Here is a 27,426-nt window from a genome sequence, read left to right as displayed (position 1 = left end):
AGCCAAGAATCCCACCCCTTCTGACAGAGATTCCAGGGCACTGGATAGATGGGGTAAAAAGGTTTATACGTCTGCAACCTTGGCAATCAGGGCTTTAAACTGCCAGTTTCATATGCTTAAATATCAACAGCATGTTATGTGCTTACTGAAACAGAAAATGATATTGATTTCTGATTGTGTGGAAAATAGAGTTACATGAATTATTGCATTCAGCAGAACAGTTGGAAAGCATACTTTGCAATGTGGTTTTGATTCCCTGGAGGCCTCTTGTGGGGCCACCGTTACTGGATCTGTGATTAGAAGGCATGCCTGGCTCAAGGAGCAAAATCTGCTTGATCATGTTAAAGCTAAACTGTTGGATGCCCCTTTGCAGTATGATACTCTGGTAATAAGGCAGAAGAGGTTTTAAAGAAAATGGAAGACAAAGCTAAATCTATGCAAACTGTAAAAGATTTCTTGCAAGTGCAGCCACCCAGGTTCAGTAGACACTGGCCTACTAAAAATTGGTCCTTTCCTGGGTCCAACAGAGCCACTCAGGGCAAATCCGGGTGCTCAAAAGGCTCCAGATACCAATCACAGGGTTCTTACAGGTCAAAGCAATGGGGGTGTTTCCACCTCCAAATCTGGTGGAAACAAAGTACAACCCTACAGTAAGCAGTCTCAATGACTTTCCTCTACCATCACCAAGCACTTATCTTTTGGCAGCCCCCTTGAGGGGAAAACTAGCACTTCATGCTCAAAATGGCAATTAATTACCCAGGACAAGTGGGTAATAAACATAGTATCCCAGGGGTACAGATTTAATTTCCATACTTTGCCAATTCCAAACGGATGGCCGGATCTGCCACAAAACCAGTGGGCAGAGGCCCAGAAGCAAGTCCTGTCCCTCATGGATACGGGGGCTATTGAACCGGTACCAGAAAAGGAAAAAGGACAAGGCTTTTATTCAAGACTTTTCCTGGTACCCAGAAAAGACAATTCATGGCATTCAATACTGGACTTATCGATTTTGAACACGTTCCTAGACATTCCAAAATTCAAAATGCTGACTTTACAACAGCTACTGCTTATGCTAGGCAGGAATGCTTGGATGTTCATCGTGTTACACTGCTGCAGTCATTGCACTTGGGTTATCCTGCCGTCAGGCAGTTCCCCAGTCGGCCTGAGTTCCAAAGTCTTGGTCCGGCGTCAGTTGCTGTCGCCTCCTCCCTGACGTCAGTGCAACAGGGGTATATAAGATGCAGCCGACGCCATTTTCTTCAGTCTTTCTTGCCGCGCGGTGCCCAAAGCAGAAGCAGTTCGCAAGTGCCGGTCGGCCGACTCCTGAGATTTTCATTCCGAATCCAGAACCGAAGTCTTCTACAAAGCTAAGTACCCGTTAGAAACTTTTTCTTGCCTCAGGCTGATGTCAGTAAAAGTTAATAACTGTATTTCTTGTGGGAAGCAAATACCTCATAAGGATTTCCACTCCTATTGTATTCCATGCCTAGGCCCAGACCACAACGTCACTGGTTGTCGGTTTTGTGCTAGGTTCAACAAGCGCACTATTAAACGTCGGTTTGATTTTGCCCGACATTATTTTGGCAGAAAATTCAATTACACCATGCCGTCGGAACTTCTGACGACCGGAATACATAAAAAGCACAAAGACAAGGACAGGCATCCGAGGCCCAAAACTGATGACGAGGCCTCTTCTAGGCTGGTTGCTGCTTTTCCGGTTTTCAGCGAGGCGCCTACACAGCCTCTGACAACCGCTTCCACAGAACCACAGACCGCCTCCGACTCCCGCATGGAGCTGGCTGGGCCTTCGGACGCTCTAGGTTTTCAGCCTATCGAAACTAACCCTTCAGAAGGAACCGAAGTAGCTGAGCAATCCACAGCCTCAGAGGGTGTTTTCAGACCTACCCAGTTAACCATTAAACCCTCTGCTAAGTCTAAGGCCCCCTTAAAAACAAAGAAACAGATACAGCATTCTCCAGGACAGGCTTCCATGCCTAAGAAACAAATGCTCAAAATGGCCGAAGTCAACACTGTCAAAGTTTGGAAACAGTTATACCACTTATTCCTTGCCTTCAACAGGAGTTTTGATGGTGGGCTCAAGCTTGTCATCTGAACAAGGGACAGCCTTTTACTCAACCCACAGCCAGGCAAACACTGACAACAGATGCATCGGATTACGCCTGGGGAGCACACATGGCAGGAAAATGTATTCAGGGCGAGTGGCCCACAGAGCAAAGGCATCTTCACATCAATGAAAAAGAGATGCTAGCTGTACCAAATGCACTTATAGCTTTCAAGGACCTGCTGCATCCAGGGCAACTACAACTAAAGACAGACAACACCACAGTTATGTGGTACATAAACAAGCAAGTGGGCACACACTCCTACCCTCTCTGCAGACAAGCCATGACCTTGTGGAACACAGCTCTAGACTACCAAGTTCATCTGCAAGCACAATTCCTGCCAAGAGAGAAAAACACACCGGCAGACGACCTAAGCAGAAACATCATGGATCCCCACGAATGGGAATTGAATCCACAAATATTCAGAATGATAACACAAAAATGGTGGAGCCCAGACATAGATCTGTTTGCATCCCCAATGAACTGCCAGCTATAGAAATTCTGCACAAGGAGTTACCATCCACAAGCATGGAAAGTGGATGCCCTCTCATTCAGCTGGAAAAACCTGCAAGTATACACTTTCCCTCCTTTACCTCTCCTTCCAAAGGTACTCATAAAAGTCAGGCAAGAAGAGCCAAAGATGATCCTGATTGCACCAGACTGGCCACGCCAGCACTGGTACCCAATCTTAAAGAACTTAGCACAAGAACCACCCTGGATTTTGCCTCAGATCCCACATTTGCTGACACAACACAACAATCAGATACTTCACAGCCAGCTAAAGACCTTAAACCTAGCTGCATGGAAAATTCCTTAGTCAAGCAAGCAATGTCTCTCTCCAAAGCTGTTATGGATGTCATTCTGGAGGCCAGAAGGCCTAGCACCAGGAAAGCCTACTTGGATAAATGGAAGAGATTCTGTGCCTGGAACCAGGCGCACAGCCTTGACCCCCTTGTCCCAAACATTCCTCAGATACTTCAATATTTAACTGAGATGCTGGACAAGGGCCTCTCCTTCTCATCCATCAAGATGCATGCCTCAGCCATTTCTGCTCATTACAACACAGACCCACCAATTTTTTTCTAATCCTTTGCTCAAACAGTACCTCAGAGGGGCTAAAAAGATAAGACCGCCCCGTAGAGCACCTACCCCAACTTGGGACCTTAACTTCGTTTTGGAAAAATTAACTTTACATCCTTTTGAGCCAACTAACACAGCAGAATAAAAATACATCTCTTGGAAAACTGCTTAGCTACTGGCAATAACATCAGCACGAAGAGTTTCAGAATTACAGGCACTAATGGCAGTGGAACCTTTCCTCATTTTCCACCAGTACAGGGTGTCTTTAAGAACTAACCCTACGTTTATGCCAAAGGTGGTATCAAGTGTGGCTCTAAACCAAACTATTCACTTGCCAACTTTCTATCCAAAACCTCAGAACAAAGGGGAGAGACTAACTACATTCTTTGGACATTCACAGGCAGTTACGCTTCTACTTGGACAAAACCAAAGCTTTCAGAAAATCTGAGCAATTATTGGTAGCATATGCTGCAGGAGCACAGGGAAAAGCCATTTCAAAACGGACTGTCTCAAAATGGATAGGACATTGTGTACGTTTCTGCTATGCTCACCATGGGAAACCTGTACCTAGCAGCATTAGATCTCACTCCACCAGGGCAACAGCCACTTCAACTGCCTACCTCAGAGGAGTACCTACCAAGGATATTTTGGAAGCAGCAACATGGAGCTCTGTGCATACCGTCACAAAGCATTACCATTTGCCTTTATACTCCAAATCTACAGCTGGCTTCACCACTGCTGTACTGCAAGGCCTTATAGCCACCCCTAATGCCTTATAGAACCAGCCTCCCTACCTCAGCTTTGGGATTCCACCCAAGTGTAATGACTGCAGCAGTGTAACACGATGAACATAGTACAGTTTTGTACCTACCATAAATGTAGATGTTCGAGTGTATACACTGCTGCAGTCCAGGTTACCCTCCCTCCTTCCCCTCTTACTTGCTGATACGTACCTATGTCTTCTACCCTTTACTACCTATGGGGAGTATTTGCTGGTAACTGAAAGTTGTTGTTTGCTTTTCTTATGTATGTTTTATTAGCAATTTGAATTGCCTACCTATTTGGGGGCACCTGACATCTGGGGCAAGAAAAACTGAAGAAAATGGCGTCGGCTGCATCTTATATACCCCTGTCGCACTGACGTCAGGGAGGAGGCGACAGCAACCGATGCCGGACCAAGACTTTGGAACTCAGGCCAAACGGGGAACCGCCTGACAACAGGATAACCCAAGTGTAAGGACTGCAGCAGTGTTTACACTCGAACATCTACAAAACTGACCTTTAGTAACTCTAGACTTAAAAGAGGCATACCTGCATATCCCAATAAGGGAATCATGCAGAAGATACCTCCGCTTCAAAGCAGGTTTTTTGCATTACCAATTCTCTGCACTGCCCTTTGGCTTATCTACTGCACCCAGGGTCTTTACAAAGTGCCTGGCACCAGTAATTGCATACTGCAGACAAAGAAGCATTTAAATTTATCCTTATCTGGACGACTGTCTCATTCAAGCAGAGGACAAGGACACTCTTTTTCAACATCTGGCATTTGTAAAAAGGCTTCTAGCATGCCTAGGGTACACCATAAAAGAAAATAAATCACAACTGGTACCCTCTCAAATAATTACATTCCTTGGTGCAAGCTTGAATACAACTGCCCAGATGTCTTACTTCACGCCAGACAAACAAAGGCAACTGACAACATACTTCAAACAAATGGCAACAAAAACCCAGTTGTCTGCAAGACAAATTCTGCAGGCTTTGGGGTTCATGGCATCCTGCATTCTACTAATTCCATATGCGAGATTGCATATAAGGAAACTTCTATGGTACCTAAAAAGTTTATGGAGTCAACATTGTCACAGTCTGGAAACATTGATTCCTCTCATTCCCTGCCTACAACAGGAGTTTCTTTGATGGGCAAAGACATGTCACCAAAACGAGGGACTGTCATTCACTCTACCCCCTGCCACCCAAACCCTAACTACAGACGCATCAGACTATGCTTGGGGGGGGGCCCACCTTGCAGGGAGATGCATTCAGGGCAAAGGGAGCCCAAACCAAATGCATCTGCATATCAACCAGAAAGAGATGCTAGCTGTTCAGAATGCTCTGACAGCCTTCAAGGACTTGCTTCATCCAGGACAACTACTGATGAAGACGGACAACACCACAGTTATGTGGTACATAAACAAGCAGGGGGGTACACATTCCTACCCCCTTTGCAGACTAGCCATGGCCTTGTGGAACACAGTCTTGACTTACCAAATACATCTTCAAGCTCAATTCCTGCTAGGAAAGCAAAATACTCTAGCAGACGACCTAAGCATAAATCTTATGGACCCGCATGAATAGGTTCATAGGTTGATACTAGGCTATCTGCCCTAGGGCATTTATAAGCCTAGCCAGTGTGTGTTTGGCTTTTGCCACCCTTTTAGATTAGTTGACTGTGCCTCTGTATAGTAGGTCACAGAAGATAGCCCTTTTAAGGTTAGTTTACTGTGCCTCTGTCTAGTAGGGACACTGAAGAGATCCCAGGGGTAAACCTACGATCTCCCATCCACTCGTCAAGATTTTTCTCTTGAAGAGGGTCATTGAGGGGCTCTGCCTAACATGGATTGGAATTTTGTTCCAGAGTGAGGGGAGCATCTGGGGTATGAATCTGTCCTTCCAGCATGACCTATTTATTTCTGTGCTGAGGTTTAAGTCCCTGGAGTGTGTAGCTCTAAGGGATTTGGATTTCCTGAGGTGGAGCATGTCCATTAATTCTGGGTTGGACATGGCTTTATACGTCAGGCACAGATAGCCTCTGAGTAGGTGGTAAGCAACTGAGTAGAGCTGGAGTTTCTTTAGCCTAACTGCGTAGGGCATCTGTTTGAGTCCCTTGATCCTCTTGGTGAGGTACTTTTGGGGTCTTTCCAGTTGCTGCAGGTGTTGGCTAAGGTACATCCCAAATGGGGCATTGTATTCAATTATGGGCCTGATGAGTGATGAGTAGAGGGGCACAATGACCTCTCTTGATCTAGATGTGAACCCTTTCATGATAAGGTGGGCTATATAGAAGGTCTTTCTAACCACTTTGGCAACGTGATTGTCAAAGGAGAGATTGCTATCTACTTGGGTCCCCAAATCCCTAATTACTTCTTCAGATTTAATGGATTACCACCTATGTGGTAATTTGTGGGCACTTTGTTTTTCCCAAAGGGGATGACTATGCACTTTTTGGCATTTAGCTTTAGGCCATGGCTCTGGCACCAGTTATCCATCTCTGTGAGACCCTTTGGAGGATGCTTGTGTCAGTCGGCGAGTCGATTATGGCACCCAGTTTGCAGTCATCTGCGAACTTGGGTCAGCCATAGTCCTCCCGTGTTAGCCTGTACCTCAGAGAAATATATACCGAACAAGAGAGGTCCCAGGACTGAGCCTTGTGGGACGCCACTTGTAAGCTGGAATGGAAACTGGATCAACAAATCTTCAGCATGTTAACACAGAAATGGGCGAGCCCAGACATAGATCTATTTGCCTCTCCCCAAAATTATCAGTTAGAAAAATTCTGCACAAGAACTCATCACAAAAAAACATGGAAAGTGGATGCCCTGTCCTTCAGCTTGAAAAACCTATCTGTCTATGCCTTTCCCCCTCTGCCTCTACTCTCCAAGGTCTTACTAAAAGTCAGACAGGAAAAACCAAAAATGATCCTAGTTGCTCCGAACTGGCCTCGGCAGCACTGGTACCCACTTCTAAGGAATATGTCTCGGCTTCCTCCATGGTACTTGCCTCAAATGCCTCATCTTCTGTCTCAGCAGAACTATCAAATTGTGCACACTCGGCTACAAACTCTGAATCTTGCAGCATGGCTGATCAACTAATTATTCAAACAACACCTCTCAGTAAATCTGTGATGGATGACATTTTGGAAGACAAAAGATCTAGTACTAGAAAGTTTTATGCTGATGAATGGAAGAGATTTTGTGCTTGGAACCAAGCACAAGGAACAGACACAGCAAAGCCCAATATTCCTCAGATTTTGTAATATTTGACGGAGATGTTTGACAAGGGCCTATCTTTTTCTTCAATAAAAATTCATGCCTCTGCCATCTCGGCTCATTACAGCACAGAGCCTCCCTTCTTTTCTCATCCTTTGCTTAAACAGTGTCTAAAAATTTAAGGCCTCCCAGTAGATCACCAACTCCTGCATGGAACCTCAATTTTGTGCTGGAAAAACTCACCCTGCCTCCTTTTGAACCAGCAGCTACTGCGGATATAAAATTTCTATCTTGGAAAACAGCTTTTCTCTTGGCAGTCACTTCAGCAAGAAGGGTTTCAGAACTACAGACTCTCATGGCAGTGGAGCCTTTTATTATATTTTAATCAGACAGGGTGCCCCTCAGGACCAATCCTTCTTTTATGCCTAAGGTGGTATCCAGTGTGGCTCTTAACCAGACCATTCACCTGCCAACTTTTTACCCAAATCCGCAGAACAAGGAGGAGTGGATTCTGCATTCATTGGATGTAAACAGACAACTAAGATTCTACTTAAACAAGACCAAATCTCTAAGAAAGTCTGAGCAACTACTGGTAGCATTTGCTGCAGGATCAGCGGGGAAGGCTATATCAAAGCAGACTATTTCTAAGTGGATAAGCCACTGCATTCATTTGTGCTACTTGCACTATGGTAAACCTGTGCCCAAGGGGATCAGATCACATTCCACCAGGGCTGCCTCTACTTCAGCAGCTTTTCTCAGAGGGGTTCCAACCAAACACATTCTAGAAGCTGCTACTTGGAGCTCTGTTCATACCTTCACAAAGCATTATCATTTGCCTCTCTTCTCCAAATCCAGGGCAGGCTTTGCCACTGCAGTCCTGCAGGGCCTTATAGCCACTCCTAATGCTGTTTAGTTCCATCCTCCCATCCATAGCTTTGGGATTCTACCCAAATGTAATGACTGCAACAGTGAAACACGAAGACCATAGTACAGTTGTGTACACTTACCATAAATGTAGATGTTCGAGTGTATTCACTGTTGCAGTCCAGGTTACCCGCCCACCATCCCCCTTTCTATACCTTTTCTTTCCTTCACTATACACAAAAGCCTTTGTGGTGTATTTGCTTTTATATGAAGATAAAGTTTATATTTCTAAAAGTGCATTTATATATACTTACTGTTTATTTATATATGTATATATTTTCTCTCCCCATTTGGGGGGCACCTGACATTTGAGGCAAGAAAAACTGAATAAAATGGTGTCTGCTGCATGTTTTATACCCCTGACGACCTGACGTCATGGAAGAGGAGACAGCAACCGACGCAGGACCCAAGACTTTGTTATTCAGGCCGACTGAGGGCAACCTGCCAGCAGATTACCCAAATGTAATGACTGCAACAGTGAATACACTCAAACATTTACATTTATGGTAAGTGTACACAACTGTACTTTACAATCCTTTTGTATAGCAAGACTGGCAACTGTATATAATGCATTATGTTTTTTCTTAGTATGTTCCTCTTTTTTTTTTCCTGTTGTAAAATCTTGCAAAACTAATAGAAATTATATTTGAAAAAAATACACCCTATCATTTCCCTTGCCTTATTATTTTCTCTCTAAATTGGAGAAAAAATAATAATGCAAAATAAACAGAAAAAAAACTTGCTCTTTCTTAAAGAGGCTGTGGTTTTGGAGTGAGAACAGTACAACCACCCCAAGCAGAAACACATTATTTCAATATATGTAGCAAGAGAATTTACACTAACAAAAACATCATCAAGCATCTAAGCTCAATTAAATAATAAGGAATCCACCTTCAGACATTCAAAGGGAAACCATTTTCCCATATGTCATTTTATTTACATTATGTTTAATGCAGTGGTGCAGTGGGCTGGCATTAGTGTATTACACAGTACTCCGCTCTTTGCTTTAGTTCCCCCATATGGGAGCCTTCTGCGCAGAATGCTCATGTCCGCCCTGGGTCTGCTTGAGTTGTCACTGGGGGCCTGTTTAAATTGAGGTCTGTAATTATATTCATCTGAGTAGCAAGACTGTCGGTGTGAAATGGAGACTGTGTTGTAAGCCTAAAGATGCATTATGTTGGAATATTCACCCTACTGTGATGTGCAGTAGTCTTTGAGTTGGTATTTATAAGCAGCTGTGCTGTGAAGATGCAGTCCCCATATCAGGGGGTGCAGAGAGGCAAAACTATGAAACAGAAGCACTTTAATGGTGTTGCAGCAAGTTTCAGCATTCTCTGGATTTATTTGGATGTAGTTTAGTTTGTGGAATTTCTGGACTCAGTATTGTGTCTTTGCACAGAAAGGTGTTATTACAGGGTTCCCTGGTTTCTTGGTTTTTTCTCATATCCCAAAGACTTGCAGTAGGTGAATTGGTTGTCCATAAGTGTGTGTGTGTGTGTGTGTGTGTGTGTGTTTACATCATGCAGTTGTCTGTTTTATCTTCAGGATTGGTTCACTAGAGTACATTTGTTGGCTGTTGGAATAAATTCTGACAGTCTTCAGTCTTTAATGAGATGAAGCAGTTGCCACACAATTAATGAGTGGAATAGGATATGTATTATAATTTGTTTATTTGTTGCACAGATTTGTATAAAATTATACAGCTAGTTCATATTTAATCACTTTTCGTTTTTTGTCACCATGGGTGATTTGTTAACATTGGATATCTTCAGCCCTATAATAGTACTTTGGCGCCAGTGCTGTCTAACAGTCTGTGTATTTTATTTACAGTAAAAAAAATCAAAGCTACTTTTACTACCCTGGAACTCATGCATTTCTTTTATTGCTTCTTTGGGGGTAATTGAAAGCAGTCACTCCTTTATTTTGCAATGTAGCCCTGGCTTTGGTTGCTTCCTTTGTAGTTCTCATTGGGGCTACATCTTATGACTTCATTATTTTAATATGAACACTGGTAATACTTTACTCTTGTCATCTCATTTTGTGAAGAAGAAAAAATACTTTTACCTGTGAATGCTTATTCCTTTCTCTCCACCAGTATGGAATACTACTTACTGTTTTGGGGTTCTTCCCATGTGTCATGCCTTACTGCACAGGTGCTGCTCCCCACAGGAAGTGTGCAGTTGTAACACGTACTTAATAGTATAGCAGTAGATTTTACAGGGGGAAGCGGTCCATTTCTTCAGCTGACGGAAGATAGAATGGATTTCTGTAGAATTGCACTTTTTGTAAGCCTGTTTTATTTCTTTGTCTTCTGGTATTTGACAGTTGTATAACAGGTCTTGTGGTGAATGTATAGAAGGTCTTTTGGCAGTTGTCACAGTCTTCATGAGTGGACTGCCCTGAGTTTCTTATTTTACAAGATGGCCTCTGACAGCACTCTTATGAAAGATACATATCATTTGACAGCATCAGGCAAGCATTGGCCTATAAAGGGAATCGAAAAGCTAGAAATCTACTTGGAATATGTACTTTGCTGGAGGCTTCTCCTCCACTTCACTCAGGACCCTGTGCATCAGTCTTGTTCAGTCATCTTGTTGTATGTAAGCACGTTTCTCTCAAATGAACTTCAGTTAGCTAAACCATTCATACTGTTTGTCAGACACAGATAAGAGGCTTATTGCCATTTGTCATTGTTCTGTAAACATTAAATGTGATACCTGATTTTACTTAAGGGGCAGTGACGCTGTCTGTGTTCATAGTGAACATTCATGGTATTTATATAAATATGTTGCCATGCCAATATTTGGATTTCCATAGAGTGTTGAAGGCTATACATACTAAGCAATACACTTAAATTAAACAAGAATAGTATGTTTCGTGCTATATGTAAGAAAATCGTTCAAATGAGAATGCAGGTTTAAAAGTAAAGAAAACATAATTAAAGCAGTTAGAATCCAAATGCTCATTCACAGCATATCCCACCACATATTGAAAACATTCTGCTTACATGATTTCAGTCTTTACTGTTTTGCCCAAGCCAGATTTATTTGTTTTAATGTTGTGTGTGTCAGTCCTCTTGTCTTATAGTAACAAAAATGAAAAGATCCACGCTTTGAAAAGAGAAACTATGTTGCTTTTAATAAGTGTATTTATAAGGAAAGTTTTGTGTCTGCGAGATCACCTAGCTAATGCAACACGCCTAATTTAGTTTTTCACACTGTAATAACGGACATTCTTTTAATTTTAGGTTACAGAGGAAAGGTTGCAACAAGAAAAACAAATTACTCAGGATTTACGGAGAGAACTTGCAGAAAAAAAGGATAAACTGCAACAGGTAAAATTTTCGCCATACTTAGCGTATTACTCTCTGAACACTCTATGAAACCCCCCTAAAGATAAAGGTGCTCATTCTGACCAACTTGTATGGCTGCAGGTGTGATGATAGAGAAGACACAGCACCTCTTTAAAATTCAAATCCAAAGTGACAGTAGAGTAGAGTGCTATCGCTTTATGCTGTAGAGCCATTTCCAGCAGTTGAAGCAACACTGGTGCATGATCTTGAGACCGTAACTCAACTAATTGTTTGTTTATAGGTGTTTACTAGGCTATCGAGTACGAGGGCCATTTTAAGCCTAGCCTTGCATTTCAAATCTCTGACAATTATCGTACCCTTGATAAGTGTAAGCAGGGGCTTGTGAGATGAACCATTTTCAGGCTTCCTGTGTCCAATAGAGACATAGGTGCCAAATCAGGAATGAATTTCCTGTGACCCTATCCAGTTGTCCAAGTTGCACTTGAACTGGGTTAGAGAGGAACTCTGTTTCACATGGATGCGGAGCCTGTTCCAGAGAAGTGGGTAGTCTCTGAGATACATACATGTCTCTCCAGCAGGTCCTGTTTATATCACAGGCAAGGTTTAAGTCTTTAGAACAGGTAGTTCTGGTGCTGTTTGTTTTGCGGATATGCAGGAGATACATCAGGGCAGGGTCTGACAATGCCCAACAGCCTGTAGGAGACAGAATACAGGGACTGGACCTTGGGGCTGTCTGCATAGAGCATATTAAGTTTGCCCTGTATTCTTTTACTGAGAAACCTCTGTGCCTGGTTAGGTACATACCAGAATGGGACTACATGATAGGTCTGATGAATGCCAAATGCAGTGGAAAAATGACTTCCTTGGACCTAGATGCCATACCTTTGTAAGTTGCGCAACATAGAATGCTTTTCTCACTAATTATGGTCAGAGGCTAGATTACTGTCTGTGTCCCCAAGTCCATGACTACTGGGTCAATTCTTAGAGGTGTGTTGTCAATATGATAGTTACCAGTGGTGGATGACTTCCTGAAGGATACTATTATGCATTTCCTGGCATTTAGTTTTAGTTCATGGCTCTGACACCAGTTATTTGTCTGTCAGCCTTTCCAGGAGCACATTTGGGTTGATGTGGGATTCTGTGACTACTCCTAATTTGCAGTCATCTGCAGGTTTAGTCAGCCAGAGACCATTAATATTGGGTTTGATTTCAGAGAAGTAAATGCCATAAAGGAGCAGTCCCAGGACTGTTTGTGACTGGCCTCTTTGTAGAGGTGGACTCCCTAATTCTAACTTTCTGGGTCCTGTCTGTGAGCCATCTGGCTATCCACCGGGTATTAGAACCCCTACTTATTGAATTACGCAAGCTGCAGAACACAGTACTTAACACTATCACCACCGCTGTAGTATTTTCTGAGTAATACTTGAGTGAGGAGAGCAGGACCTGGAGTCAGACTGTTATGACTATGCGCGCGCACACACACACACACACACACATATATATATATATATATATATATATATATATGTGTGTATATATATATATATATATATGTGTGTATATATGTATGTGTATATATGTATATATATATATATATGTGTGTGTGTGTGTGTGTGTGTGTATTATATATGTTGAATGTTGTGAGATTCAAACCCCTAACTAGTTACACAAGCTGGAGAATAGACTACTTAACGCTAGTGCCACAACACAGTTTAAATCTGTTTAGGGGTGATGACAAGTCACAGCAAATTGTGATCAGTCAGCAGTCTTCTTTGGTTGCTGTATACACTTGCCACCTCCATTAGCACATCGTTGAAGCTGTCATAGTTCACTGTGCAGTTTATAATGTCAGAATTAGTTTCATCATGTTATAAGATTGCTACCACTCAGAGTGCATGGCATCTCTGTCATTGTTACATTTCGAGTCACTGCACATGCTAGAGAGAGCTTTTTTTTCCGCAGATAGAGAAACTCGCAGGACAGTTGTTCACAGCATTCATTGCAAAGTAATAGAGGGAATGCATCGATGACTGTTGCTAACCTCCCCAACTATGCTTCCCTTTAATCTGTTATATAAGAAGAGCAGAAAGTTAGGTAGACTTCCAAGGAGAACAGCTGCCAAACAATTTTACTACAATACTTTTTTTCCCCTTGTTTTGGTAGTATTTCTGTCATGTACACGTTTCCCATTGTTTCATCATAAGGGTCGATACCTGCAGTAAAACTCCTTGTCCATGAGATTGGCCACCGGCATCTTTCTTCTTGACTTCAGGAGCAATTAGATATCGCCAGAGTGGTGCCTGTCAGCTGTCCACAGGACTGTAGCAGGAAAATCATCTCTGAAGAGGACAACCCCACACATCTTAAGTTCTTTTTTTGTCAAAAGGAGATAACAACCTGTTTCATCTGCATCTATATGACTCCTTCAGACCCTTCCTAACAAGCTTCAGGAGCCGTACACATATGTATGTATATATATGTATGTATATATATGTATGTATATATATATATATATATATATATATATATATATATATACATATATATGCACGCACACACACACACACACATTCACACTCTCTCTCTACATTCATTGCATTTCATAATATTGTTTTCTAATTCTCCACGATAAGTTGGGAAAAGGTTACAAATTCCCCCCTGAAAGATTATTATATACAGCATTTACACATTCCAAGCAGATCATGGTGGTGTGGTCCACCAAATCACTGAAAAGTAAGCAGAAAAACACTGATGGCTGCCTGGATGACATTCCCAGGTGGAAGAGAAAGGTGATTGATGGGCAGTGGTGAGAGGAGGAAAAGGTTTGTTTTTTTCCCCTTCCTCCATCCTTCATTATTGCCTGCTCGGCCCCCGTGCCCTGTCCACACTGGGTTTACCAGCTAACCCCTTGCCCCCTGGACTTTCTCTGGTATAGCTGGGGCAGTACATGGATCCTTAGGCTTCTAGGGGATCAGCAGATTGATGCATCCATCGGGGGGCAAAGAGGTTCTTGTATGACTTACCTGTTTTCCCCTCTGACCTGTGGTAACATGGTACAGTCTGGGTGGGCATATATTGTAAGCAAATGGTGTATCACCCAGGTACTGCAGCAACTCAGCCATGTCCACTTTCCACCCTGTGAGCACAGTACTTTCTCTAGTGACATCCCTGGCCTCAACCATGGATCGTGCAAAGAGATGTGCATGTACCACCATCCACTCTGGGATACGCCTGCCGGTCCCTTCCCCTGCTGCTCTGTCATTTGCCCAAGCTACTGTTCGAGCCCAGGTCGCCTGAGACCTAGTCCGGGCTTTATCTCTCTATGCTGCAGAGCAGTGAGGGGGGGAGGGGAGTGGGTTTTGAGGCGTTTCTGAGAAAGACACGCATTATAATTTCTTTGGATATACATGGTGCTCCCTAACTTTGTGCAGGCGCTGTGGCTGTGATCTTGTATATGCCTGCATTTTGGTCATGACTTAGGCAGAATGTTCTTGAAATTCCTTAATTAAAGGCATGTCTTCTTTGAGCAGACCAGTAAGAACATCTTTAAAAAACTTTTTGTTTTTGAGACAAGTCCAGCAGCCAGAGAGAAGAAGCCTTCTGACAAGCGGAGAATGAAGATCAAGCAATGTTTGCCTCTGTCGGTTCTCATGCCAAATTTTCTAGGAGGCAGAGTTTACAGGGGATTCTGCAGCAAATCTTAACCATCTCACATGACAGATCATGGGATGCCAATTCTCTGAATTTTCCTTTGCTTGGAGATACTTCACTGAATACTTGGCACCTTGCACATAGCTTGTAACATCCACTTCTTTGGGGGGTGGGTATTTTTGTTCCTCATACTGAAGGGCATAGGGTTGGGTTTGTCCTGTTTTGCAAGTCAGTGACTTAAAGTATGTTATGATGTTTATCATTAGATCACTGTTGCAGTAGAATAAAGCTGTAGGAGACATAGTCTGCCATGGACTGGACATCTGACCTGTATACAGCATTTTGTGGATTCTCTCACACTGTACATTCCTTGAAGCATTAGAGTATGCTCATATTAAAGCAGATGTATGGGTACCAAAATTCAGAACTTTCTTGCCATTGAAGAGTTCAGTCAGACATCGATGGAAACAACTGTCTCTGGGAATGTTTGGGGTTATCAAAAAGTAGTAGTGAGTGATCACTCAACCGATGTAGAAGATTCTATAAGAATGAGAAGTGTACTAGTTGGTTCTCTGAAACAGCAGCTGATGCATGGAACAGACTACTAAACTGCGTTAAAGCAAACACTAGTTTAGATATTTTTAAGAACAGCCTTGACACTCAATTTGGAACAACTGATGTTGTTTGTGTTTCACTGTTGCAGTCATCAGTGGGGTTATCCCTGCTGTGGTAGCCCTTGGCCAGCCCGAATACCAGAGAGTTGATGTTTTTCAGCGTTGACTGCTGTCCCTTCCTGCCTGATGTCAGGTCATCAGTTCTATAAAGGAAGGCAGCCGACACCATTACATTAGTCTTTCTTGCCGTGGAGCCCGTAGCAGAAGCAGTTCGCAAGTGTGCCGATCGGTCGCTGCCAGAGTTTGAATTACAGCTGAAAATGTCTAAAGCTAAGTACCCCGCTGGGGATCCTTTTTTCTTGCACTAACCGATGTCTGAAAAAGTTAACAATTGTCTCGCCTGTGGAAAGCAAATACCACACCGAGACTTCCATTCAAACTGCATCACTTGTTTAGGCCCAGACCACGACGTCCCCTGTTGCCGGTTCTGTGCCCTCTGTATCACGAGAACCATTCATCGCAAAACTCTTACTGTAGCCAGGTATTTTCGTCTTCTGTCTTCGCATTCTGAAATGGCGTTCGTCAGCCAACAGTCCATAGACATTCTGAAAAAACGTAAGGATAAAGATACAGACAAGACCACACAAGGCTAAACCTTCTGACGACTCTACCGCTAAGCAGGTCATCAGTTCTCCGGAATTCAGTGAGGTGCCTTCACAGCCCCTGATGCCCGATTCGATACCTTCACAAGCCTCTACTGAGACCCTTTCGGAGTCCGGTATGCCACAAAAATTTTCTTCATCTTCCAAACCTTTGGTTGTCTCTGCCTTGGTTGGGTCTGGAGCTGCAACGCAGGCACCGGCTTCCAAGGAGGTTTTTCACACTACCAAATCTAGACAAAAACAGATGTCTTTTCCTCTGACTACTGTTTCTCTCAGACCGATGTAGAAGCAAGGCCACTCCTAGGAAAACTACCTCTAGCCACCATTTTACTCCTGCTCCATCACCTCAAGCTCAAATGCTTAAAATGGTGGAGGATCTTATCACCCTTATCAGTGGTAGTCAGGCATTCTAAAAGGAAGAGAGACCTTTCTCCTGAAATACTGACAGAACAGGATTCTGAGGAGTCGGATTATTCAGATTTTGAAGAGGAACAACCTCTTGACTGCTTATGAGGATTCAGATGCAGAGGAATCCATTCCTTCTGCCTCCCCACCAGAAGATCTTTCCTTTGGGGAAACCCTTCACACTCTCAGGGAACATTTCCACTGGGAATCCCAGGACTTCCCTTAGTCTAAGATAACACCAAGAGAGTTTCTAGACCTGCCCCAGCACAGACCCTTGGCCATCCCTCCAGTCTTAGAGGTGGTTGATGATGTCTTCCATTAATTCAGCTTAACACCTGACCCCCTCCCACCTGCTCCCACAAAACCTGACAGGTATTACAGAGTACCGGATTCTTACAAATACCTGTACAGAAATCCTGCTGCGGACCCAGAGGTCATTACACAGGGACCAAAAGGAGCTAAGGCTAGTTCTGCAAAGAATCCTATTATCTCTGACAAAGATTACAGAGCTCTGAACAGATGGGGTAAAAAAGTATATACCTCTGCAACCTTAGCTATCAGAGCACTCCACTGTCAGTTGCCCGTGTTAAAATATTAACACCACACTTTGGAATGATTAAAACAAAAGATTTCAACCTTTCCTGACTGTGCCAATTTGAAAGAGTTAGCAGATTTACTGCATTCTACTTGTCAAGTGGCTAAACACTCATTACAGTGTGGATATGACACCCTAAAAGCCTCAAGCAGAGCAGCAGTGTCAGGATCTGTCATTAGGAGACATGCATGGTTGAAGGAACAACCTCTCCCTGATCATGTCAGATCTAAATTACGTGATGCACACCCTTGGATAAGGACTGCTCGTTTGGAGTAAAAGCAGAAGAGGTGCTTAAAAAGATGGAAGACAAAGCAAAATCTATGCAAACAGTAAAATATTTCCTTCTTGTACAACCTCTTAGGTTCAGCAGGAATTTTCCCTCAAAACACTGGTCCTTTCCTGCACTTAGACAGGGGCAAGGTAAGCTCTGCAAGGACAGACCACCCAGTCTACTATCCCTGGGACAGCAGGGAACCAAACCGTGGACCACTTCCACTCCAAAGGCAGGGAGTTCTAAGCCATCCGTCTATGGCAGAAGCTCTCAATGACTCCCTCTCTCCCCTCTGCCCTCTTTTCACTCACCAGAAACTAGGAGGAAAGCTCTCCCTCTGCAAAGAAAATTAGCTTTCTGAACAAAGGACCAATGGGTCTTAAAGATCATTTTTCAAGGATACATATTTTCCTTCAACAAACTACCAGTTCTAAGAGGGTACCCAAACTTACCTCCAAATCGGTGGGCAGAGGCATTGAAACAACTCCAAACTCTCATATCCCAAGGGACAGCAGAACCTGTCCCCTCAAATCAAACAGGCAAAGGCTTTTATTCCAGACCATTCCTTGTTCCCAGAAAAGAGGGCACTTGGTGCCCCATCCTGAATCTATCCATTCTGAACACCTTCCTTGTGGTCCCCAAATTCAGAATCCTAACTTTGCAGCAGCTGCTGCCTATGCTGACAAAAAATGCCTGGTTAGTTACTTTAGATCTAAAACATGCCTACTTCCACATCCCCATAAGGGAATCCTGCAGGAAATTCCTTCGCTTCAGAGCAGGCTCACAACACTTTCAGTTCTCTTCGCTACCCTTTGGCTTATCTACTGCTTCCAGGGTATTCACCAAATGCTTAGTCCCGGCCATAGCCTTTTGCAGACAGAAAAATATAGAAATTTACCCTTATCTGGACGACTGCCTCATTCAAGCAGATTGCAAAGAAAAGCTCCTCAAGGACCTCCTCTTTGTTAAAACCCTCCTAATCTCCTTAGGGTACACCATCAACGAGAAGAAATCAAAGTAAAGATCCTCCAAGAAGATCATTTTCTTGGAAGCACTGCTGGACACAGCATCCCAAATGGCCTTCCTATCCCCAGAAAAGCTGAGCTTCCTGCCTCTCTATTTTACCCAGCTGGCTTCCAGAAGTCACTTCACTGCTAGGAAGTTCCTGCAAGCCTTGGGATACTTGGCATCTTGCATCCTTCTAATTCCTTTGGCCAGGCTTCACATGAGAAAACTTCAGCTTCAGTTGTACCTAAAGAACCTTTGGTGTCAGCACTCTGTCTCTAGAGACCTCTCTCCCTCTGATCCCCTATATAAAGGCCGAGTTTCTCTGGTGGGCAGGGTCCTGTGCCCACAGCATGGGTCTTTCCTTCACCCTCCACCCAACCAGGCAGACCATTACCACCAACGCCACAGACATAACTTGGGGTGCTCACCTAGATGGCAGCTGCACCCAAGGTCTTTGGGATGCCCAGCAGCTTCCCTTACACATCAACCAGAAGGAAATGATGGCAGTACAAAAGGCTCTGACATCTTTCAAACCCCATCTCAAGCCAGGGGTTCTCCTTATCAAAACAGACTACACCATAGTAATGTGGTACATCAACAAACAGGGAAGGACCCAGTCTTACCCTCTGTGCAGGCTAATCATGAACCTCTGGCTGACTGCCTCTTCCATGGGACTACATCTAATAGCTCTGTACCTAACAGGGATCAACAACACCCGGGCTGGACCCCCACAAATGGTAATGCCATAGAAAAATCTTTGCACAAATCACTCCGGCGTGGGGGACTCCGGAGGTGGATCACTTCGCATCTCAACCATCAGGTGAAAACATTCTGTACCAGGGAGTATCAGCACCTAGTGTGGAAGGTGGATGCCTTGACCTTTCCCTGGAACACCCTGTTTGTGTACGCATTCCCACCTCTGCTTCTTATTCCAAAGGTACTGATCAAAATAAGGGAGGAGAGACCAAAGGCCATCCTCATTGCTGCAGATTGGCCCAGGCAACATTGATACCCCTTACTGCACACCCTGACCTTACAGCCTCCCAGGCAGCATCCCCTGATCTCAGGCCTCTTAATTCAGGTGGGGGTGGGTGCTGCATCCAGACTTGCAGACTCAAACTCTCAGCATGGCTAATACTCTAAAGGCAAACAAGGGGCCCCCTGTTAAGCAAACATGTCCTAGACCTTATCACAGAGGCCAGAAGGCCCAGCACCAGAAAATCTTACGCAGGAAAATGGAAAAGATTCTGCTCCTGGAGCCAGTCCAGAGAGGGCAATACCTTACAACCTTCCATCCCTCTTATCCTTGACTACCTAGCAAAGCTACTTAATAGTTGCCTTTCCTTCTCCTCTATTAAAATCCATGCCACAGCCATTTCAGCTCATTTTGATACAGAACAGCCCCTGTTCTCCCATCCTTTGATTCAACAATTCCTCAGAGGGGCTTCTAATATCAGACCTCCCAGAAGGCCTGGGACCTGAATTATGTTTTGGAAAAACTAACTTTACCACCCTTCGAACCTGCTGCTTCAGCAGAAGTAAGATACCTCTTCTGGAAGACTGCTTTTCTCCTAGCCAGAAGGGTTTCAGAACTTCAGGCACTGACGGCCATTGAGCCCTTCATCATCTTCCATGCAGACAGGGTCTCCTTGTTGACTAATCCCTCCTTTATGCCCATGGTGGTATCGAATGCAACTCTTAACCAGGCCATACATCTACCCACCTTCTTTCCTAACCCTCAAAACAAGGGGGAAAGAATTCTGCACTCACTAGACGTGCACAGACAGCTCAGATACTTATCTGGACCATACTAAACCTTTCAGGAAAACAGACCAACTACATGTCAGCTTTGCCCCAGGGGCAGAGGGGAAGCCCATTTCCAAACAAACCATTTCCAAATGGGTATCACACTGTATCCATTTCTGCTACAGACTGCATAGGACCCCCCCAAGTCTATTCGAACCCATTCCACTAGGACAGCCTCCACTTACACAGCATTCTTCAGAGGAGTTCCCACCAGGGACATCCTTGAAGTTGCCACCTGGACTTCTGTCCATACCTTTGCCAAGCATTAGCACTTACCTCTACTTTCTAAGGCTAGGGCAGGGTTTGCCTCTGCAGTTCTGCAGAGCATGCTGACCGATTCCTAGGTCTCTTACAAATCCTACCACCCCTCTCCTCAGCTTTGGGAATCCTCCCACAGGTGATGACTGCAACAGTGAAACACTAACAAAGTACAGTTGTGTACACTTACCAAAAATGTAGATGTTCAAGTGTATTCACTGTTGCAGTCCTGGTTTCCCACCCTCTTTCACCCTTATATCTTCATAGGGAGACATAAGTTTCTAACACTGGCTTTTAGCCACCAGGAACACTGTACCATATTTACTTGGGCCTCTGACTGGTTAGGACAAGGAAAACTGATGTAATGTCATCGGCTGCCTTAATTTATAGCACTGACGACCTGACGTAAGGCAGCAAGCAACGGCAGCCGACGCAGAAAAACATTGACTCTGGTATTCGGGCCAGCCGAGTGCTACCACAGCAGGGATAACCCCACGGGTGATGACTGCAACCGTGAATAAACTCTAACATCTACATTTATGGCAAGTGTACACAACTGTACTTTTTGTTATATTGGTAGGCTAGAAGGGGATTAATGCCCATGCTTGAAATATTTAGGGATTGGCTCATATTTCAGTTTCCTGTTTTTTTTTTTTTTTTTTTTTGCTAAAAGTTGGAACAATTTTTCTGTTAATGTATAGCAGAAGGGGGAAACGTACATAAGGTAGACATATCCCATACACGGAATCACACAACATCTGTTTGTGTGATACTTGTCATTACTTTACCCCAAATACCATTAGCATTTGGCTTCATAGCTTTAATCTCTTTTCACATAAACCATGCCTCAAAGACCTCATTCGGTCCTCCATGGCTACTGACCTTTGCTACCAGAAGCCCCACTAATAACTTAATCAGTACGTCTTGTATCTTCAGCATTGCTTTGCAGGGATTCCAGTGTTATTTCTATTCACATTTTCATAGAGTGCTGGCAAAATGTGTAATAGTAGCAGTGCAGTGTTCTCCTGTGTCTTAAAGATGGTTTTAAAAACTATAAATGTGTCCAACTGTTGCAAGAGTGGCTTTATTAGGTATTTTAACAGATGCCATTAGCATCAAGTGACAAAAAGGTGCATTAGCTGGAACTTTTCAGATTTCTGGATGTGGTTATAAAGTTGCAGCTATTGGAGATTCTGATTACCTAGCTTCCTACTAGACAATAGGTTCATTCAGCTAAATATACAACTCTCAGTACAGAACAGTCTTGTTTCATTCTCCTAAGTGTAGTACGCATTGAGTGAAAAAGTACACCTCATCTAACATTGGGTAAGATGGCGATCCAGATCATAGCCTGCTGTAGGTCACCAACCATGTCCCTAGACTCTCACTTCACGTTCCTAAGCACCCTGGAATCTATCAAGGTCCAACCCAACACTCTCATACTAGGAGACTTCAAGTACTCACGTACCAGTACACTGGCCCAACACTTCTGGAATCATCAGTTCCAGTGCCCTGGACCAGCTCATTCTGACCCCCACTAGAGGAAGCAACATCCTTGACCTGGTTCTTACTAACATGGACGACTGTTGCTGTACACCAATAATTATTCCCTTCCTGGTCAGATCCAACCATAAACTAATCACCATGGAAATCCACATCTCACCCACATCCCCCGCAAGGTAACCACCTTGAAAAACTTCTCCAAAGCTGACTTTGGGCTCCTACAAACAGAGGTGGCTAACTTCATGGCACCCATGCCAATGGAAAATAGCTGCATGACTGCCGAATCATACACCAGTGCACTGTACAAACATGTACACAAATGCATGAAACTAGCCATACCCAACAGAGCCAAGACACTGTCCTCCAAAAAAAGGAAGCCAATCTGGTGGTCCCCTGCCATTAATAAACTCTACAACAGAAGGAAGAAACTGTTGCAGAAAAAGGTGAAGTCCCAAGACTGGAAAAACTCCCTTATTAGCCTCAACAAAAAGTTGAGATCCCTCATCAAATCCTCCAAAGCCAACTGTGAAGGCAGAATTGTGGCAGACACTAAAAACAATCACAAAGCTTTCTGTAGTTGTATCAAGAACCCACGGCAATACCCACATTTGCTCTGAGTTACTGCATAATGGTACCTCCTATACTGAACCAACAGATATTGCCAACATACTGGCTGACAGATTCAGTGCCAACCTTTTACCCCTCTCTCCCCCCTTAAAGACCAATCACAATACCGGAAGAATGAAAAGCACGCAGCATTACTGCAGCACAGGTTAAAGATGCATTGTCCAAGGCCAAGACTACAGTTTACATGGGACCCAATAATATCCCTGGCTGTGTTCTGCATGAACTACAAAGCAAACTGGCAACCACATCTGTGTGCCCTGTTAAGTCACAGCCTCTTCTCAGGCTTTGTCCCTACTGAATGGCGCACTGCTACAATCATCCCTCTCCATAACGAGGGAGTGACTACAGACCCTGGGAATTATCGCCCCATTAGCCTGATGAGTCTGATATGTAAAGCTGTGGAGCGCATCATCATGGACCTGATTAACAAAGATGTAGGAAATCTCCAAACTCTAGACACCACTCATTTTGTCTTTGTGAAAGGGAGATCATGTTCAACCTGGTTGACTTCTTTGAGTCAGTCACCAGGGCTGTGGATGAAGGTAAGGCAGTGCATACAGCCTACCTCAATCTGGCCAAGGCTTTTGATACCATTCCTCACTCAGGAATTATTGATAAACTCAATAAACTAGGCATCAACCCCTATATCACTAGGTGGGTTGCAAATTGGCTCACAGATAGAACACACAGTGTGAAAGTAGTGGACTCCAAGTCAGACCACCGACCAGTCACGAGTGGAGTCCCACAGGGATCAGTCCTGGGTTCTCTCCTGTTCGGCATCTACTTTTCAGAAGTCCAGGTCAACACAAACGGACTCTGGCAGACCACGTTCCCAGACAACTACAAGCTGGGAGCCGTTATTAACTCCCTAAGTGATGCAGACATCCTACAGAAAGGCCTCACTGAGACCAATGACTGGTGTCGAAAGCATGGCCTTAAGCTTAACACCGAAAAGTGCGTCGTCATCCCCTTTGGTAAAAACTCAGTTCCCATTAATTACCACATCGATGGGAGCCCGCTGAACACTGAAGGAGTTATAAGAGATCTGGGAATGCAGGTTGGCAGCAACCTCTCTTTCGACCACCACATTGCCACTGTGCTCAGAAAGTCCTTCTATATGGCACATCTCATTACCAAGGGTTTTGCATCAAGGAAAAAAGTGTTCATTGTCTTTCTGCTCTTCCCTCATTAGACCAGTCATTGGGTATAATGCCCCATTTGGCATGTACCTCACTATAGACACCTGCAACAGCTGGAATGGCCACAGAATTACCTCACAAAGAGGATCCTAGATATTAAACACATGTCCTAGACAGACAGACTCAAAAGACTCCAGCTATTCTCTGTCTCATATTGCCTACTTAGAGGCGATCTCTGCTTGACTTACAAGCCATGTCTGACCCAGCTATATTATAAATGCTCCATCTAAAGAAATCCAAATCCCTCTGCACCACATGCTCCAGAGACCTCATCCTCATTACCACAATCAACAGAACATGCTGGAGGGACATGTTCCTCACCCAGAGACTGCCCATGTTCTGGAATAGACTTCCCGTACATGTCAAGTAGAGCACCTCGCTGTCCCTCTTCAAGAGAAATCTTGATGAGCGGATGAGTAATAAAAAGTTCACTCCGGGGATCACTCCAGTGGCTGTACTTGATAGAGGCACTGGGAACTAACGTTGGGCGTCACAATGCCAGGGCACTTCTGTGGGCTAGACTTGTTAAGGCTCCAGGGCCATTAGCCTAGTATACACCTATGAACCTATAAGACTCCATTTTTTTCTGTGTTGTGGATGTATAAGTGACCACATTAACCTAGTAAATCGTGAGAGCAGTTGTAAAGGAGTAGGTGAGCTGGTTATATTACAAAAGGTCCCTGTGGTACCATATGTATTGGAGCATGCCAGGAGAAAATGAGATACTCTGTACTTCAACTTGTGGACACTGTTTTTGAAGCTGTGCATTTACATTTTAATGTACGTGTGAGTGTGTTTGTGGGTGTGTGTATGTATGGGGACTTTAGATGGGGAAGAGTTGGATGAGAGCTGATCTATTACATTTTGGTGAGAAGTTCTCAAATGGTGGAGTGTAGAGGAAGGCATTGTCTACAGGGAGTTGTTGAGAGCAGTAAGATATTTACCATGTAGGATGGAGTCAGCCCTTCTGTGGAAACCACCCCTGTTAACATGGAAGCCAGGAAGAAGCAGTAAAAAAGTCAATGAAGTTGTATTGTCTGTAAAAGCGAAGGATTAAATATTTCTTGCCAGTGCTTCTGTTCTGTGAAATAAGACACTGTTATTAAGGGTCTGTGAATGTGGCAGCAGTCACTGAAAAACTAAGGATATGTTATATATTATTTATTTATTTTATTTATGTATTTATTTTACATTTGTTTATCAGGAAGGCCCGACTAGGCTAGTAGCCTTTTTTCAGTGGAGGCCCAGGGAGAAAAGCTCCAAAAAACAGTGTAATAGGTTCAAACAGAAGATATGCAATAGTAGAACATTAGATAAGCATAATAAGTTGCATGTAAAATTATACATAGAATTTAAAAGGGAACATAAAAAATCAAAAGTATTGTAGATGACTATACATAGGTTTGTATGGCATCATAAGTGATATGCAACAGTGGAGTAATAGAGAAAGTGATTATATAGAAGCAGCACAATTATATGCAGTATAATTATAGGTTCAAGGAAGGAATACATATTTTTTTTTAAATGTAATTAGGAGTAGTAGAAAGTTAGGTTAGGATATTGGTGGAGTGAGGGAGGAAGTAGCTTGTATGCACTGATCAGAGGAAAAGAAAAGTGGGAAAGGATGGGGCATGTATTAAGTTATCATGTGGGAGTACTGTACTGGAGCATAGTCAATTGTTGTATAGGTGTTCCTTGAGTAGCAGTTTAAAATTGGTGGTAGAGGTAGTGTTGTTTATGTGTTGGGGTATGGAGTTCCAGAATTTTGCTATTTGATTAGAAAGTGGGAGTCACCAAAGCTGTTATTGGCTTTGGTAACTTTTAATAGCAGTTTATCTGATGAGTGAAGTTTATGGTAGGTGGAGTATGGTTGGATTAGGTTTTTGAGGGAAGGACAGTTATTGGGTTGGTGTATAATGGTGTGGCAACTGTAAGTTGGTTGAATGCTAGTAGATGTGGTAGTTCAAGCCATTTTAATTGTTATAAGACAGTGCAGCGCTGTGTACACTTGGGGAGGTTGGTAGCAAATTTAGCAGTTTTGTGATAGCAGGCCTGTTAAGACCAGATTTCCTAAGGTTATCGAAAATAGGGGAGGCATACATTAAGGTAGATAGTAGGTATGCTTTGGCAATTGATTGTCTAGTGGTAGGGGTGAGAAATGTTTTAGTTTTATATAGTGAACCAAGTTTAATGTGGACCTTTTTATGGAGAGTGCTATATGTTTGTCATGTTTTAGTTAGTTGTCGATAGTGACTCCTAGTAATTATCAATGTTTGTATTGTCGGATGCAAGTATGTAGAAGGGGGGTGGTGGAGATGAGGTTCTGTTATTAGACGTTTGGTCTTGTTAGGGTTTAAGATAAGTTGATTTTCTGTTGGATATTATTCTATGTCAGAGAAGGCCTTTTGGGTTCTTGAGTTCAAGGAGGGTAGGAGCTGAGCAGATGATGGTGGAGTCATCTGCATATTGGACAGTTGTGGCATGGTCAGTGGCAGAGCTAAGTTTATTGGTAAAGATTGAGAAGAGTAGAGGGCCTAGGATGGAGTCTTGTGGGACACCAACAGAGACTAGCAGGAGGGTAGAGAGTTCATATGACATCTGACTGCTTGTTGACATTCAGACAGGTAACTATGAAACCATACAATAGCAGAGTGGGAAAGATTAATGGCAGATAATTCATATAGTAGTTTTTGATGGGAGACCATGTCAAAAGCTTTTGACATAGCTAGGAAATTGCTGATACATGGTTGCCACTGTTTTTTTAGCTAGTTGATAGAATTACTGAAACTAAGGAGGGCGGTAGTGGTGTTATGTTTAGGTCTAAAACCATGTTGTGAGCTAGAGAGTGTGTTGTTTAGTAGTACGTGGGCCATGAGTTGTGAGTGTATGCATGTTTCTAGAATTTTGCTTAAGGGTGGGGGCAGTATGGCAATTGGTCAGTAGTTTGTTAATTCTGTGGATGTCCCTCCTTTGTGTAGAGGAATTATGTGGGAGATTTCCAGAGCTTGGGAACATATTGTTCAGAGATGGAGCAGTTAATGAGTATGGAGACTGGGTATGAGACGAGTCTTCTGCTAACTTTAAAAACTCGGGGGGGGGGGGTTAGTTTGTCTGTGGCAAGTGCTGTTGGTTTTAGTTTATGGAAGAGTTTTTTTATGTGGCTAATTTGGATGGGCTTAAAAGAGAGGGTGGGGTTTTGAGGGGTAGAATTACTGGGAATAGTTAGTGGACTGCTATTTTTATTGTTTAGTATGACGTGTATGAAGTGAGAATTAAATTGGGCTGCTATGCTGTCTGTGGAGTTGGGAAGGTTTGGGATGGGGGTGGTGATTTGACCTGGGTTTAAGAGTTGCTTAATAGTGGCCCAGAATTTTTGAAGGTTGTTTTGATGTTTTTGCAGGAGT

General features: G+C 43.5%; 1 protein-coding gene across 1 annotated transcript in view; it reads left to right on the top strand.

Moving 5' to 3' along the window:
- CEP85L (centrosomal protein 85 like) overlaps window positions 1-27,426 on the top strand; it is a 1,265,215-nt gene that overhangs the window by 1,052,925 nt on the left and 184,864 nt on the right. Inside the window, exon 12 of the mRNA XM_044074367.1 lies at window positions 11,358-11,444. Coding sequence (XP_043930302.1) covers window positions 11,358-11,444 — 87 coding nt within the window. The remainder of the gene's footprint in view (window positions 1-11,357; window positions 11,445-27,426) is intronic.

This window comes from Protopterus annectens, chromosome 1.part1, assembly GCF_019279795.1.
Source record: "Protopterus annectens isolate FY-2018-M chromosome 1.part1, PAN1.0, whole genome shotgun sequence".
Lineage (NCBI taxonomy): Eukaryota > Metazoa > Chordata > Ceratodontiformes > Protopteridae > Protopterus > Protopterus annectens.
The sequence above is the reverse complement of the archived record's forward strand: the minus strand, read 5'-3'. Positions and strand labels throughout refer to the sequence as shown.